At 43.2% G+C, this 16647-nt stretch overlaps 2 protein-coding genes and 1 long non-coding RNA gene across 9 annotated transcripts in view; 1 reads left to right on the top strand and 2 right to left on the bottom strand.

Annotated features, from left to right (window-relative positions):
* Positions 1-6: 6 nt before the first annotated feature.
* On the bottom strand, positions 7-12470 carry mest (mesoderm specific transcript). 4 transcript variants are annotated; one of them, XM_086147322.1, is made up of 12 exons: positions 11757-12470; positions 11322-11492; positions 6729-6808; positions 6558-6635; positions 2808-2944; positions 2650-2708; positions 2060-2100; positions 1900-1970; positions 1720-1821; positions 1549-1625; positions 542-605; positions 7-353 (listed from the first exon to the last, which is right to left on the bottom strand). In XM_086147322.1, exons 2-12 carry the CDS (start codon positions 11473-11475, stop codon positions 236-238), a joined length of 981 nt encoding a protein of 326 aa, XP_086003448.1. In that variant the 5' UTR covers positions 11476-11492; positions 11757-12470; the 3' UTR covers positions 7-235. The 4 variants fall into 4 exon arrangements, 3 of the variants coding, with proteins under 3 accessions (XP_086003448.1, XP_086003449.1, XP_086003447.1); XM_086147323.1 differs by lacking the exon at positions 6729-6808; XR_015106203.1 differs by lacking the exons at positions 11322-11492; positions 11757-12470 and having other exon boundaries at positions 542-879; positions 6729-7983.
* LOC147234348 (uncharacterized) lies at positions 11314-13408 on the top strand. Of its 2 annotated transcripts, none has more exons than XR_015106205.1 (3): positions 11314-11418; positions 12939-13091; positions 13291-13408. It is a non-coding gene; the product is annotated as an uncharacterized LOC147234348 (long non-coding RNA). The 2 variants fall into 2 exon arrangements; XR_015106204.1 differs by having other exon boundaries at positions 11334-11418; positions 12911-13091.
* atp2b1a (ATPase plasma membrane Ca2+ transporting 1a) overlaps positions 13093-16647 on the bottom strand; it is a 39511-nt gene continuing 35956 nt past the window's right edge. For all 3 annotated transcript variants that reach the window (XM_086147317.1, XM_086147319.1, XM_086147318.1), the window contains one exon: positions 13093-16392. In XM_086147317.1, the coding sequence (XP_086003443.1) occupies positions 16015-16392 (378 nt within the window). In that variant the 3' untranslated portion in view covers positions 13093-16014. The remainder of the gene's footprint in view (positions 16393-16647) is intronic.

Genomic DNA, 16647 nt, shown 5'->3' on the forward strand with positions numbered 1-16647 from the left:
CCGTGCTTTACAAAACTAGCTTTATTTGAATGAAACCCTGATTGCCCCGCACAAGAAAAACACAGAAAATCATATGGAAGTTCATTCACAATGTTAATGGAAGGTCGATTTCAAAACATAGTTGATCTTCGGGACGCTCGGCAGACATCGGATCAGACAATCGTCGCCTTTGGATCATCGGTGGCGGCACGTCTGCCGCGGGTTCGGCGCTTCCGACTCTCGCATCGACTCCGTCTCAGAAAGAGTGGATGAAATTGAAGTAGGCGTTGAGGAAGCCGGTGGGATCCTCCAGCTGCGGGTAGTGACTGATGTGTTCGTCCAGGACGGTGACGGTGGACCTCTTGACCAGCCGCCTGCGGGGACAAAGATAAGGACTGACGCCGACGCAATGTCGAGCGTTTCCGTACGAAAGCGCGAAACGGAATCAGAACCGGAGATGGGGTTCGTTCATTCATCCAAACCAGCAGCTTTCCCAGTTAATGTGGATCTACAGTTGTTGAGACGCACAGCCGCCGCGGCCCGACGCCTCACAGATACTCACCGGTAGAGACGGATGAACTGCGGGTGGGGGTTGACCGGGTCCAGAGGGCCGTAGATCATGTGCACTGCAGGGACGGGAGGGACCAGTCAGAGGAGAGCCGGGGGAGTGACGGGGTTTCAAAATGACGACCGATGAGTTTGGATGGGAGACCGGCCGTGACGATCCGCTCCGGTTTACATGAACTCCCGACACTGACATCATCCATCCCATCCCGTCCCATCCCATCCCGTCCCGTCCCATCCCATCCCCCCGCACACAGATGGACCGTGAGGCTTCTCCCAGTTAAGCAGCTTAGCGTCAGAAGCTGCGTCGAGGCGGCGACGGTCCAGGTCTGAACCCTAAAATTAAAGCGGTACCAAGACCTTGTGAGGCCTTCACTGTGCGGGGAAACGCACGCTCAACACAACACCGGCCAACACTGAGAAACAGACGAGTAATTTCATTTATTTCCCCTTTTTCCTTTCGATGAAATGCCAATTTTTATACATTTAGTACTCAGTTAGCAGTTTTTTTCAAAAAGAAGTGAAACGCGGAGTAATGCTGCAGTGATTGGTTGGTTTTCAAGAGAGTTCTCTCTGGTTTCAAGCAGTTTATAGCTCATTTTTTTAGGAACTTTCCAGTGTTTTTCTGTGGTTAAAAAATTGATGATTGATACAAATTATTTGGTATTTTCTCAGCGATCTGAGTCACTTGCTCTTTTAATGGTTGAAGAACCTGAAATCCTGCTGAGTTTTCAGGTCAACCAAACCAAGACTAACAAAAACAATTATCCAAAATTTTTTTCAACCTTGATCTCGTTATTTTTAATAATAATAAAAAGTTAAATAATGACTAAATTAATTAAATATCATCATCACATAGAAAATTGTACAGATTATTTTATGGAATATTTTTAATAACTATTAATAATTTTAGGATGTTAATATAAAACATAAAAAAAATATTTTAAAAGTTGTTTTCTGAAAATGAAGGGTCTCCCTCCGTTGTGGGTGCAGCTCAACACTCACATGGGATGAAGGTGGAGGAGAGCGCTCCCACCCAGCGCTCTCTGTGCTGCAACCTCTGGTTGATGTACTGGAGGACACTGGAGGAGAAACCAGATGGAAGGAAATGTAGTCATGTAAATCCATTCTCACACACACGCACACGCACACGCACACGCACACACACACACACACCTGTCCAGCACCAGGTTGCCATCATTGTAGCGTAAACCGGTCCACATGTCCCAGAACTCTGCACTGGAGGGCTGCGTGTACGGACCGAAAACCTCCCCGATTCTGCCGGAGACAGAACTTTTAATGGCCGCCGGGCGACAGGCGGCGCCTCGGAGGCTTCGGTTCGGACGCCGCGGTTACCCCTTCTGGAAGATCATGTAGTTGGTGAGGCGGGTCAGAACCGGAGCCAGGACGCTGGAGTCCTTCAGGAGCTGTTGGAGGCAGAAAGAGCTCAGAGAGGCGCGTCGTCTTCTGCGAAAAGGTTTGTCGCTTGCGGCGGCGGCGACGGAGCCGGGCTCACCGTCTGCAGCAGCCGCGGGTGGTGCGTCTCAGGAAACAGCCCTGGAGAGAACAACATAGATCTTGTACAATTATTTCGAATTCACAGAAAGCTGTTCAATAGCCAGAACTGACTGATATTTGCAAAAGATTAAAAAAAAAAAAAAGATGATAAGAAACTAGTTTTAAATTCTAATTCATCACTTGCCATAAAAGTGAACTTCAAGTCTTTGCCTGGAAATATTGAAGTTTTATTTAATACCTATTTTCACAAAACACCCTGAACATTCTGTTTTACTTTTATTTTTTATTGATTTATAAATGAATAAAAAAATAAAGTTTATTTTTTTTCCTTGAAATCTTTCAAGTGTTGAACTTGAACGGCAGAATTCCTGTGGTGAAGCGTAAAGGTTTGAGCCGCGAGTCTGAAACAACAACCGGCAGGAAATAAGGAAGCTAGCAGAGAAACTGCAATAAGTATCTATATTGTGAATTCACAGGAGTCCAGCAGGTCCTATTGGTAACCGTTAGGATACGATCGATCAGTGATCAATGAAATCTGGACCGCCTTGGGTAGCGTTCAAGGACAAGCCATGCTTTTCGGCATTTTACCTCCATTGGAGAGACACAGGCTGTTGATGGTCAGGTGACCCGAGCGGTTGTTGTCACTCCTGGTTTGGCCGGCCAAGAGAGAAGAAACATGGAGGGAGGGTGGTGAATGTACGTACACACACACACACACACACACACACACACACACACACACTCACCTGTAGAGCAGTTCAAGGGCCACTGTGTCTCCGTAGTCGTGGGACACCAGGTTGACCCTGTGGTTGCTCAGCGCCAGGTGGGCGAGCAGCGCCTCCACGGCGCTGGCCTGCTCAAAGATGGAGTATCTGTGGGGACGCTGCAAGGGGAAACAAGACATCTGTGTCAAATCCATCGCTCGAATCCACACATGATGGTCCATCACTTCATTCTAGATTCACCTCAAACATCTATGAAATCGACCGGTTGAGAAAATCGCTACATCATACTTATGTGCATATGTCCATGCATGACATACATACATACATACACGTATATACATGTACAAACATTCATGCAGATACACAAACATACATATATACATACATATACCTACATACATACAAACATACAAAGTTACATTCATTAATACACATATATACAATTACACACATACATATAAATAATAACATACACATACTAACATACATACACATACCTACAAACATGGATACAAACATACATTCATACAAACACAAATACATATACATGCATACATACACAGAGACATACATACATACATACATACATGCAATTACATACATACAAACATACGTGCATGCATACATAAATATACATATACATATACAGATACACACAAACATGTATTCATTAGATAAGATAAACTTAATTGATCCCAATAGGGCAAATTCCTTAGTCACAGCAGCATAAAACTTAAAGAAAGGTGGAAGACAGGATATAACAAATAATAATAAAATGATATATATATATATATAAGATATATACAAAATCTATATGATATTTAAAAGTACTTATAAATATACATATATATATATATTTAAATATATAAAAATATAAATATACAAATATACATATAAATATCTACATATATACAACACACACTTTAACATACTTACATAAACATACATACCAGCAAACATGAACATATACAAACATATATAAACAAAAATGCATACATATACTCACATACATACAAACATGAATACACCCATATTCATGAAAATACATAGATAAACATACCCAAAATACATAAACATATACATACATACCTTCATAAAAACATTTATAAATACACCTACATACATACAAACACTAACATACATTTACATAAATATATACATGTACACACAAACATATACTTACATATACATATATACAAATAAACACATACATAAAAACATAAATACACACACATACAACATACATACATATATATATACATACATTCATATATACACACACACAAACTTGCGTATACATAGATTCACATACATCCATTCATACACTCATACATATGTACATACATTCAATTACATACATAAATTATACATACATAAATACACTCATACAAATACATACGCATACAAACATACATACAAACGTGCATTAATACACATCCATATGAATACATATATACACACATAACCACATACATACATACAAACATATAACAAAATACATACATATGTACATCCATATACACATACATTCATACAAACATGCATACTTACACACACATACATAACCACATACATACATAGATACGTACACATAAGCACACATGTATGTATATGTTCTTATACATACATCATACGTATACACACATACATACAAACATGCATAAATGCACATACATCTATAAATACACACACACACGTACATATACATACATCCATACATATACCCCTTCATGTATATATATAAACATACATTCAAGTACATACATAAATTTTACATACATACAAATACAAACACATGCATACATAAACACATACATTCAAACATGCATATATACACATACATAAAAATATATACCTACAACCAAACATATAAATAAACACACACATACGCATAACAAAATACACACGCACATACATGAACGTGTAGCTGAGTGGTAGAGCGCATGCTTCGCATATATGAGGTTAAATTTCCGGCATCTCCATTGTAAGTTGCTTTGGATAAAAGCGTATTAGCATATACATATACATTAATACATACATGCATAAACATACAAGCACACATACATACAACATATACACACATACATACAAACAAATATGCATACACACATACACCTACATGCATATATATATATATATACCCATACATGCATATATACATATTCAAATATATACATACGCATACAAACAAATATACATACATGTGCATATATACATACACACATACAAACATATATTCATATATATACATACGCATAAAACCATATATTCATACATGTACACACATACATACACATAATTAGATACATATATTCATACATAAAGACTCATAAACACAAACATGCATACATATTTACACACATACACAAACATAAATAAATGCATGCATGCATGAATACATACAAACATCTACATACGTATACACATAAACGTGCAGACATATACACATACATCAATATGTACACATACGTATACATTTATATATATGCATAAACATACATTCACACACCCATACAAACATATAAACACACATGCATACACACATAATAATAATAATAATAATAATACATGGGATTTTTATAGCGCTTTTCATGACACTCAAAGACGCTTCACAAGTAAAAAAAAAAAAAAAAAAATATACATACATATACAGTACGTACACATATTCACACATTCACATACATACACTTATATGTATATACTATATACACGCATAAACACATACATACAAACATGCATACATAAATATACACACATACATATAAACATGCATACATAAATGTGCATACACATACTTAAATACATATGTACATGCACACACACACAAACACACACACACACACACATACATACATTTACAAGCATACATTCATATATACACATAGCTACAAACATATATACATACATTTTGAAATAGCACATATATACACAAATAACAACACAAATACATACATATATACCTATTCATCTATAGACATATACATGCACATACTACATATACACACATATATAAACATATATACATACATACATACATGTACATATATACACATAAATACACAAACACACAAATACATACATACGTACACAAATACATATATATGCAAATATACACATATACATACATATATACACACATACATACACAAACACACAATACATAGATACATACATACATACATACTTACACAAATAAATACATACACGTACTTACATACATACACACACACACACATACATTCATATACATAGACATACATATATACATCCGTACACAAACATACATACACACATACATTCATACATACATATATACCTATACATACATACACATACCTAAATACATATACATAAATATACATATATATTTATATATGTATACATTTTTACATGTAAACATATATATTTACATGTAAAGCCATCCATCCATCCATTGTGATGATATAAAAATACAAATGCTATTAAAAGTTGTTACTATTGTGTTTCAGCTGTACCATAATGCACCTGCTGCTGTGGCTAATTCCTTTCCCTCTGAGGTTCATAAATAAATCCATCTCTACATGGAATCTTATTCAGACGGTTCATCTTAGAAGCCATGATAACGAACACGTATAAAATCTCTGGCCCGGCAGTAAAATAAATGTCAATGCAAACAAACCTACTATATCAAGTGGTAATACAGAAAATGGACCCCAGACAGGCTCTGGATGTTATTCTCTGCTGAGAGCGTCCTGGTGTGAGGAGCTCCACACCGTCAGGTCAGCCACTCACCGGCTTGTCGCTGAAGCCGAACCCCAGGAAGTCCAAAGCCACCACTCGGTTGAAGCGCTGGGTGAGCGGCTCCCAGATCTGCAACACACACACACACACACACACACACACAGATAAGAGGGTGTCCTGCGGGGCTGAGGCGCCCCCCCGCGGAGCAGCTGCAGGGCGTACCTTGCTCCAGTCGTAGCTGGAGGTGGGGAAGCCGTGCAGCAGGACGACCACGTCTGAGCTGCCCAGAGCCCCGTGGGAATCTGGCTCGGGGAGAGGAGACACGGCTGCAGTGACTGCAGTGACTGTGGCCTCCTGGAGGCTCCTCACACCGCCTGAGGCAGCAGACGGCTCCTCCACCGACACACACACACTGCGGACGGACGCAAAGTCAAACCTGCTCGCATTGTTTGTTTTTCCTTCCCCGTAGAGCTCAGCTGATTCCATACAGACCTCCGCAAACGTCAGCCGCCATTACACGGATCGATCGTCGATTGATTCACGGGTCAATCGATAGATAGATTCATTGAAAAATAGTTTGAAAATGTCTCTGAGAATCCAGATGTCCAAGATGAAAATAAGATCATTTAAATAAGAGGAATTTTACATACATACATAGATATACAGTGCCTATCATAAGTATTCATCCCCTTGGATGTCTTACCCTTTTAGTGCTTTCATAAATCAATCATGGCCAATAAAATGTGGCTTTTTTAACCCAAAAAGTTATTGGAAAAAACTCTTCATTGTCAAAGTCAAAACAGATATCTACATAGTAATGTCAGTGAAATAGAAATATTACATTACATTACATTACATTACATTTCATTTGGCAGACGCTTTTATCCAAAGTGACTTACAATAGAAATATATAAAGAAATATAATTGTTTGCATAATTAATCACCCCCTTTTTAAGTTAATGGTCTTATTCAATAGAGGTCCATCAAATTCTTGCCAATAACCTCACATTTAGTGAAATGAAGATCACCTGAGTGGTGTGGCTGTGCTTCAAGTGATTGAGGTATAAAACACCTGTATCCGAATGGTCCAGACTGGTGGATCAGTATTCTTGGCAACAATTACACCGAGGAGACAGAAGAACACTGCAAGCAACTCAGGGAAAGGCTGATTGAGAAGTACAATTCAGGGGATGGATACAAAAAAAATCCAAGGCATTGAACATCCACCAGTGAAATCCATTATCAAGAAATGGAAGGAATATGGCACTTGAGTGAATCCGCTTAGATCAGGCCGCCCTCGTAAACTAAGTGACCGTGCAAGTAGTGGCAATGAGAAAGCCACTGTTGAAGAAAAGTCATTTAGATCTCGACTACAGTTTGCCAAAAAGCACGTGGAAGACTCCATGGTCAAGTGGAAGAAGATTCTTTGGTCTGATGAGACCAAAATCGAGCTTTTCGGCCATCCGACAAGACACCATGTTTGTCGGAGACCAAACAAACACCATCACCAAAAACACGCCATCCCCACTGTTAAGCATGGTGGTGGTAGCATCGTGCTGTGGGGATGTTTCTCAGCGGCCGGACCTGGAAGGCTTGTAAAGATAGAGGGCAGAATGAATGCTGCAGAATACATTGAAATCCTGGGGGACAATCTTATTCAGTCTGCAAGGGAACGACGGCTCGGGAGAAGATTTATTTTCCAGCAAGACAATGATCCGAAGCATACTGCAAAAGCTACACAGGAAGGGTTCAAAAAGAAGCAGGTAAATGTTCTGGAGTGGCCGAGTCAAACCCAGACCTCAATCCTACAGAGAATTTATGGCTGGACTTAAAAAGGGCCGTTCATGCCCGATACCCTGCTACCTGACAGAGCTTGAGCGGTTTTGCAAGAAAGAATGGAGCAAAATTGTTGTGTGCAGATGAACAAGACTAACCAAGACTCATCCACACAAACTCACTGCTGTGATTGCATCCAAAGGTGCATCTACAAAATACTGACTGGAAGGGGGTGATTAATTATGCAATATTATTTATATAATATAATATAATATAATATATATAATATATATATAATATATAATAATATATAATATGTAATATATATAATATTTATATATTTTTATTTCATTGACATTACTTTGTAGAAATCTGTTTTCACTTTGACATTAAAGATTTTTTTCCAATACATTTTTGTGTTAAAAAAGCCAAATTTTATTGACCATAATTGATTTATGAAAGCACTAAAAGGGTAAAACATCCAAGGGGTGAATACTTATGGTAGGTCGATGTATCCATCTAATTCCATATTTTACATATATATACAGGACTGTCTCAGAAAATTAGAATATTGTGATAAAGTTCTTTATCTTCTGTAATGCAATTAAAAAAACAAATATTACTTTTTCATGAAATTGTAATATTTTGAGATAGAATTTTTGAGTTATCTTAACATGTAAGCCATAATCAGCCATATTAAAATAATAAAAGGCTTGCAATATTTCAGTTGATTTGTAATGAATCCAGAAAGTATGACATTTTTGTTTTTGCAATTGTATTACAGAAGAAAAAGACCTTTATTCTAATATATTCCAATTTTCTGAGACAGTCCCGTATACATAAATGCAGACACAAACATATGTATGTACAGTCAGGCCCCGAAATATTTGGACAATGACACAAATTTTTGTTATTTTAGCTGTTTATGAAAACATATTCAGGATAGAATGATATCATCAATATGGGCTTAATGTGCAGACTCTCAGTATTGATTTGAGAGTATTAGCATTCAAATTGGAACAAGGGTTTAGGAATTACAGCTCTTTCATACTCAGCCGCCTCTTTTTAAAGGGACCAAAAGTAATTGAACAATTGACTCAGAAGGCTGCAAAAAAAATAACAAGGCTGCCTGGGCTCTTCGCTCGGTAACCTGTCATCAATTATTCAGTTAAAAGGGCTGGAGTTGATTCCAGGTGTGGTGTTTGCATTTGGAAGCTGTTGCTGTGAACAAACATGCGGTCAAAGGAGCTCTCAATGAAACAGACCATCCTGAGGCTGGAAAAAGAAGAAATCCATCAGCGATAACAGAAATGTTAGAAGTGAAATCAACAGTTTGGTACATTCTGAGAAAAAAAGGGAAGAAAAGATGGGAAGATGGGAAGAAAAACCCCTTCTTCTAGTGAAGAACGCTCTCCAGGAAGAAGTTGTATCAGTATTTAAGTCACCATAAAGGTGAGAGTAAATCCAAAGGATTCACCACAAGGTGCAAACCATTAGTCAGCCTCAAAAATAGAAAGGCCAGAATGGACTGTGCCAAAAAACACCTGACGAAGCCAGCATTCTGTCAGGTGAGACTAAGATCAACCTGCACCAGAAGGACGGGAAGAAGAAAGTTTGGAGCAGAACTGGAACAGCTCATGATCCAAAGCACAGCACAAATGGGAAATGTGATGGTTTGGGTGTGCATGGCTTCCACTTGTGTTTATTGATGATGTGACAAAAGTCAGAAGCAGGTGGATGAGTTGTTAAGTGTTCAGGGATCTACTTTCTTCTCAGATTCAGCCAAACGCAGCAAAGTCGATTAGACAGCGCTTCGCACCACGGATGGACAATGATCCAAAACATACTGCAAAAGCACCCAAGAAGTGGAATATTCTACAATGGCCGAGTCAGTCACCGGATCTCAACCCACGATTGAGCGTGCGTTTCACTCGCTCAAGACAAAACTGAAGGCAGGAAGAGTCACAGACAAGCATCAGCTGCAATAAAGGCCTGGCAGAGCATCGCAGAGGAGGAAACCCAGCGCTTGGTGACCTCCATGGGTTCCAGACTGCAGCCACTCATTGCCTGCTGAGGATTCTCAGCAAAATAATAAAAAGTAATATTTCACTTGGGCTTCTGTCCAATGAGGTGCGTTTGAATAAAAATAGCTACAATTCCCACATGTTTAATCATAAATTTCTGTTAAACCTAAAGTCTGCACTCCGATGCCGTTGTCGTTGTTTAATTTCAAATCCAATGTGGTGGCATGCAGAGCACAACTCATGAAGATTGTGTCACTGTCCAAATATTTCTTGGCAGGCCTGTATGGATGTATGGATGTATGGATGTATGGATGTATTTATGTATGCATGTATGGATGGATGGATGGATGGATGGATGGATGGATGGTGGCATTTTGTTTTGCACGATGTTCCTGTTGGAGAAGAGGTGAGGACATTTGTTCAAGCATTTTGAAGCAGGTTGAGAACACTGTGATAAGAGCTTCAGCCAGAAGGAGAAGAAAGAAGGTGAAAGGAGGAGGTGAAAAGCAGCCATAATGTCTTGCTTTGGAGACACTGGGGAGAAAGCAGGAGGCAGAGATGAAGACGTGGAGGTTCCTCTTTGGGTGTGAGGAGGACAGAGAGGATCAGGAAGGAGTCCATCAGACAGACGGCACAGGGTAGATGTTCTGGAGGTAAAGTCACACGGAGATGGTTTGGACATGAACAGAGGAGGGATGGAGAAGATCTGGATAGAAGGACGCTGAGGTTGGAGGAGGTCTCGAGGAAGACTAGAGATGGATGGATGGATGGGGGAGGGAGAGGTCAATATGGAGGCAGCTGATTGGCTGGAGGTTAGATGGAGGCAGCTGATTGGCTGTGTGTTCGAAGCAAACAGGTGTTGGAGTGTCCTGGTGTAAATCTCCAGCACCGGTCTAAGATCCAGTGGGAGCTCTGAGCGACTTCCTGTGACTCCGAATACATCGAGTGTCCAGCCACCGCGGGGACAGAATCCACCCGGCCTCCTGAGAGGAGGGGTGGACGGTCCTCGGTGTACCTCTGTAGAAGATGTTCCTGCCCCTGAAGCGGAAGAGGCGCCCGGCGCTGCGCCACTTCTCCAGGGCCGACGACAGCCGCGGGGGCGGGATGTGCAGGTACACGGCCACCAGCGGCACACACAGCAGCCCCACATGGAGCCACCACTCTCTCATCCTGAGCTCGGCGGCCTCTGAGGAGACACAAGCCCCGGAGGGTGGAGGTCTGAAGGAGACCCTGGTGGACCTGCTTCGAAGTTAGCTTCCGCTCCCGAGAGCTAACTAGCTCGCTAGCTAGCTAACCGCTGCTCATACAGTTAGCTTAACTTAGGTTAGGTTTAAAGGGGAGAATCTCGCAACGGCAAATTCACCGCAACTTCACAAAACAACACCCGATATTGTCTTTTCCGCGGCTTCGGGTAATGTCATCGCCCCGTTCCCGGGCAGCAGATACTCACCGAGATGTTACGAGCCTTCATGAGAAGACCTTCGCCCCGGTCCCATCACCTGCAAACATAGCTCCTCCGGAGCGGGGAGGACGAGGATAGACGTCTCACTCTGAACCCGTTTGTCAGTCGCAGTCCGGACCGGGACTTTAGCGGCTTCCCTTCTGGTTACAACGAAAACCCCGTTGATACGCCGCGAAGACAGAGTGCCTCATCTTACTAACATATACGATCTTTGACCGGCTTCTCTGTTGACAGTGCAGGAGGTCATGGGAGTCGTGCTGCCACCTGCTGGCCGGGAAGCGTAACAGCACCAGGACGATAACATCTGTTTAGAAACAGATTTCAGAGATGAAGATGCTGAGGTTCTCTTTGCGAGGGACCAGGACGGATAGGATCAGGAATGAGTCGATCAGAGGAAGCACAGTAGATCTGTTTTGGGAAGAGGAACAGAGAAGCCGGCCTGAGATGGTTGGGTCTTGGACAGAGGAGGGAGTGTGGATGTATGGGAAGACAGATGCTGGAATTGGAGGTCCAGAGGAAGACAGGGATGGATGAAGACAGATGGATGGACGTCATGAGAGAAGATATGAAGGTAGTTGGTGTGGGAGAGGAGGATCCAGAGAATAGGGTGAGATGGAGAAGGTGGCTTCGCTGTGGCAACTCCTGACGGGAAAAGCCCAGAGGAGAAGGAGTTTATAGATATATATCTAAAAGTTAATTGACAGGAAAAAAGGGGGAAAATCCTCCCGTAGAGCCCGTTAACCACGGGATTTACGAACACTTGAGTTTCAATTTCACAAGCCAGTTGAGAAAAAAATAATCAGAAATCATAAAATGTTCAGCGGTAATTTACAAAGCAGAAAAGGCCCTTCGTCAAAACAAAGCAGAATTCATTACATTTCTTCTCTCCATTTCCAAGCTTTTGTTGGAGATGTGAGCTGGGTTCTATGATCTTGCTGACGGCACACGATCAAAACTTTTTTTAACTTCGCCAGATCACCATCGTCCTTTGCACCTGATGTATTTTGTCCCAACTTTAATTAGAATAACACTGTAACCTCAGAACTAGCACTCTTAATATGAAATGAGGTGCAGCAAGGTTATAATTTCACACACAATGAAAGATTTTCTCCGTATTGCCCAAATATACACCGAAAAATCAGCTGTGTTGTGTTTTGGTACGGCCGGGAGGAGGGGAACACCTCTGAGGACAGGTCAAAGGTCAGCACGTCTTGGCGGCTCTCCCTCCCCCGCCGAGGACGGAGGACTTACCGGGTCGGGTCGGGGCCGGCGGGGGGTCCGAGCCGCACCTGGCGGGTCGAATGAAGAGCACAGCCCCGCGGGGTAGGCTAAATACATTTTTTTATTTTTAAAAACCATACACATTACTCGACAAGTTTCAAATGTAAATCCAATCACGATATCCATTTAAAATGCTCAAGATAAACAGACATGAAGTACTTTTTTTTTTATTTCCAAATGTTAAAAGATAAAAAAATAATAATCCATAAAACAGATGGAAAAACATTCATTCCCGTTACAGGAAGAAGCTACAGAACAAACTCCTCGCGTGGACTCCGCTCGTCTTTTCCGTTCCTCCGCCGTACGCAATCCCAACCGCTATCTGTGAAACCTGGAGAAAGAGACGGCTCGTCCTCAGGCCTCCGACGTTCGCGTGAAGACGGCCAGAAGGCTGCAGGAAAAACGTGCAGCCGGCTGCCCGAGTCCTCCTGTGCGGCGGTCGAGCAGCATCCCGGCAGTGAGTCAGTGTTTCATGGATGCACAAACTCAAAGAGGCCTGTTCTCGTTCTCTCTCTCTCTCTCTCTCTGTCTCTCACACACACACCCACACACACTCACACACACACACACACACACCACTTGCACCCTGAGATGAATATTCCAGAACAACACACGTTTTAGTGGCCAAAGCTGTCCCCGCATTAACGTGATTAGTGTCAAATCATCCAAAATCGGTTTAGTATGGTGACGGTAGCATCGTTTTTTTTTTCCTCATAAAAATACAAAGGTACACTTTTCTTTTTAACCATTTGTATCAAAATTGTCGTCCCAGAGGAACGCTATGAAATAAAGTACCCTGTGCAGAGATACCAGTGTATGCCTAGTGTTTACCCTTGAAAAATGCATGTGTCCAATTGTAGCGTTTCCAGTACATCAGGTGTCAAAAATATCTTTTTCTTTTTTTTTTTTACAAATTAACTGCAGCAACATTTATTCATGGAGGAAGTAGTCTTCTGGACAGGGCTGAAGAAAAATAAGCCTTTTCTTTTTTTTTTTTCTCCTTTTTCTTTAAAATGTCAACAAACCAGAACTCGGAGGAGTAAAAGTGAAGTTTTTCCTAGAGCGAGATCCTCGAGAGAATGAAATATGAAAATAACTTGTTTCCGACCAAGACGACTTTTTGACTCTATCTAAATACACAAAGGTGTGGTTAAAAGGTTGTTTGTCTTTTTTTCTTCTTCTTCTTCGTCTTAATAGATTCCTTTTAAATTAAATACTTGTTTTCTATGCCTGAGTAAACAAATGTCAATATTGTACATTGGCGGGGGGGGGGGAACGGTTTGTGAAGAGAAACAATGACTACAGAAGAAAGAAAAACAAAAAAAAAAGGACCCGGGCCTGTATTTACCAAGCATCTCAGAGGAGGAGAGCGTCCCGGAGCTGCTCGGGATCTGCTGCGAGAGCCGCCCGGGGCGGCGATGAAGCGTCTCAGTGGTCGTCGTAGCCAAGGCACGTTCTCGTTTGGTCTAAAAACCCCCTCCCGGGTGCAGAGGCGGGCTGTGGCCGGGGGGCTCGCGGAGCAGGAGTCGGGGTTTTGTCGCCGCGGCCGAGACTCGTCTCTGGTTCGGGGCTCCTCCTTTCGGCCGGGCCGGACGGGAATTTCTCGTCGACGTCCGCTTTGGTATGGAAATCACACGTCCGGTGCAAAACAAATAAAGTCACTGTCCGGATCCTCTGCTGGTTTTTAGGAGACTCCCCGCTCGCCGGCGCCGGCCCACTTTTCCCAGAGAGCCCTCTCCGTCCGGGGCGCCATCTGGGGTCGGACGGCGTCGGGAGGCGCGGGGACGCGGCGCCCGGCCCCGGGTCGTATCCTCGCGACGGGGAGAAGACCGAGACGGCGCCGCGGGTCCGGAAGGAGAACCCGGGCGTTTCCTCCTGGGATGCTTGCTAAATACGGGCCCCGCCGAGAGAACCTTTCAACATGTGGAAATCCTTCGACACAACAGAACCGATGAGAAGAGCCGTCCGCGGCTCCGGGGGCTTCTGTGCACGTGAAAACTACCCAGAAACGGTATAAGTAAATATTTAGAGCAATTAGTGGACGCGGGCCCGAGCCGGGTCTCCTGTGGGAACACCTCACCCGGTGGACCTCTCTTCTATACAAGACTTAGTGTTTATCAGTTTGGCTAGAACTTTCTATATTTATCTACAAATATATAACAAATAAAACTTGCAGGCAAAAATACTTAAGTTTCAATAGAAACACCCTTTTTTTTCCTGAAAATACAGCAGTATCTGAAATAATCCTCCCGTCCGTCTCCCGACTCCGTCCCAGGTCTTTTTCTGCATCATATATCAGGAAGCTCTTTTGCCCACAAACGGAAAAAAAGTATCTACAAACTTTGTAAACAGACCTGCTTCTTTTTTTTCTTCTTCTTCTTCTTCTTCTTCTACTTCTTCTTCCAAAAACATAAATAACTCAAAATATTAACAGCCGATGGAGCAGAAACAACCTTTGAATGAGCGAGGGCCAAAGAGCTAAATATACAACACCATTCAGAGAAAAGAGAAGCTAAAGGTTCTTTCAGAATTCTTACAGACGGTCTTCAAGCCAGGAGGAGGATCCCCCCCCGTTTCAATTCAAATAATATTAATAATAAGAATAAGAATAAATCATAAAAACAGGTCACTTTCAATCTGAGTTTATCACCACCCCTAGAGAAGTAACGGAGGAGAGAGGGGGTGCAGGCAGAGTCCTCGTGTATCGGCGGGGGATCAAGAAGGAAACAGAAAGACCAAAGCATCCACACCAACCGGTACATTCCTCTGAACGTCTGATGTTCTGGTGTTCCGGGCCGAGCCGTCCGACGGCCCCGTCCTCCGCGGCCCGTCGTGGCGCCCCCTCCCGTCCTCTCCTCGCTTCCTCTCCCCTCCCCGCTTTCTCCTTTCCTTTCCCCTCCCTTCCCGTGCGTCCCAGCTCCTTGGCGGCGGGCGGAAAAAGCGGCGGCGACGTGCGGCGTGGCGATCAGAGCGAGGTCTCCAGGCTGTGCAGCGGGCTCCCCGGGGCCGCGGGGGGTCCTGGTTTGGTGCCCTCGGGGACCAGGTGGTTGCTGCTCTCCACAGCGTTATTGTTCTGGTTCGGGGACGGGGCCGGCGGCGCCGCCGGGGCGGCGGTGACGGGGGAGGGCGGCGTGGGCGTGGTGTTGCGGGGGCTGGCGGAGTTGCGCTTGGTGGGGGCGTCGTCCTCGGCGTCCGTGTCGTCTATGAGGGGGATGTGGGGCTCCGAGTCCTCTATCCGGAACTCGGGGTGCGTCATGAAGTTGTGGATCGATGTTCTGGACTCGGGCTTCTCCAGTCCCTCATAGAGGGAGATGGAGCTGCGGAATGCATTCACCACCCGGATCTGGGGGGAGGGGGAGACAGGAAACACACACACACGCACACACACACACACACATACGCACACACGCACACACACACACACAATCCTTTAGTAAAACACGGCAGTGACACGGCTGCTCGGTCGCTGTTACACCCGGACGACAGACCGAGGGCAAAGGTCGCACCGGGCCAATCAGAGGTGAGTTTTTTTAAGGGGCTTCAAAGAGTGAGGTGGGGTCAGGGGTCAAGGGTCGGGGGTCGGGGGGCTCAGAGACAC

This window comes from Fistularia commersonii, chromosome 5, assembly GCF_037954325.1.
Source record: "Fistularia commersonii isolate RoL2024-O1a breed Wild chromosome 5, RoL_Fcom_v1.0, whole genome shotgun sequence".
Taxonomy (NCBI): Eukaryota; Metazoa; Chordata; class Actinopteri; order Syngnathiformes; family Fistulariidae; genus Fistularia; species Fistularia commersonii.

What these genes read in the sequence shown, in the direction of transcription:
- mest (XM_086147321.1), bottom strand. Translation starts at nt 6,992, where the DNA reads ATGGAATCAGCTGAGCTCTACGGGGAAGGAAAAACAAACAATGCGAGC. An exon ending in GCCCTTGAACTGCTCTACAG is followed by an intron (nt 2,709 to 2,807) that starts GTGAGTGTGTGT and finishes CGGCCAAACCAG; the next exon opens with GAGTGACAACAACCGCTCGG. An exon ending in TACATGATCTTCCAGAAGGG is followed by an intron (nt 1,822 to 1,899) that starts GTAACCGCGGCG and finishes TGTCTCCGGCAG; the next exon opens with AATCGGGGAGGTTTTCGGTC.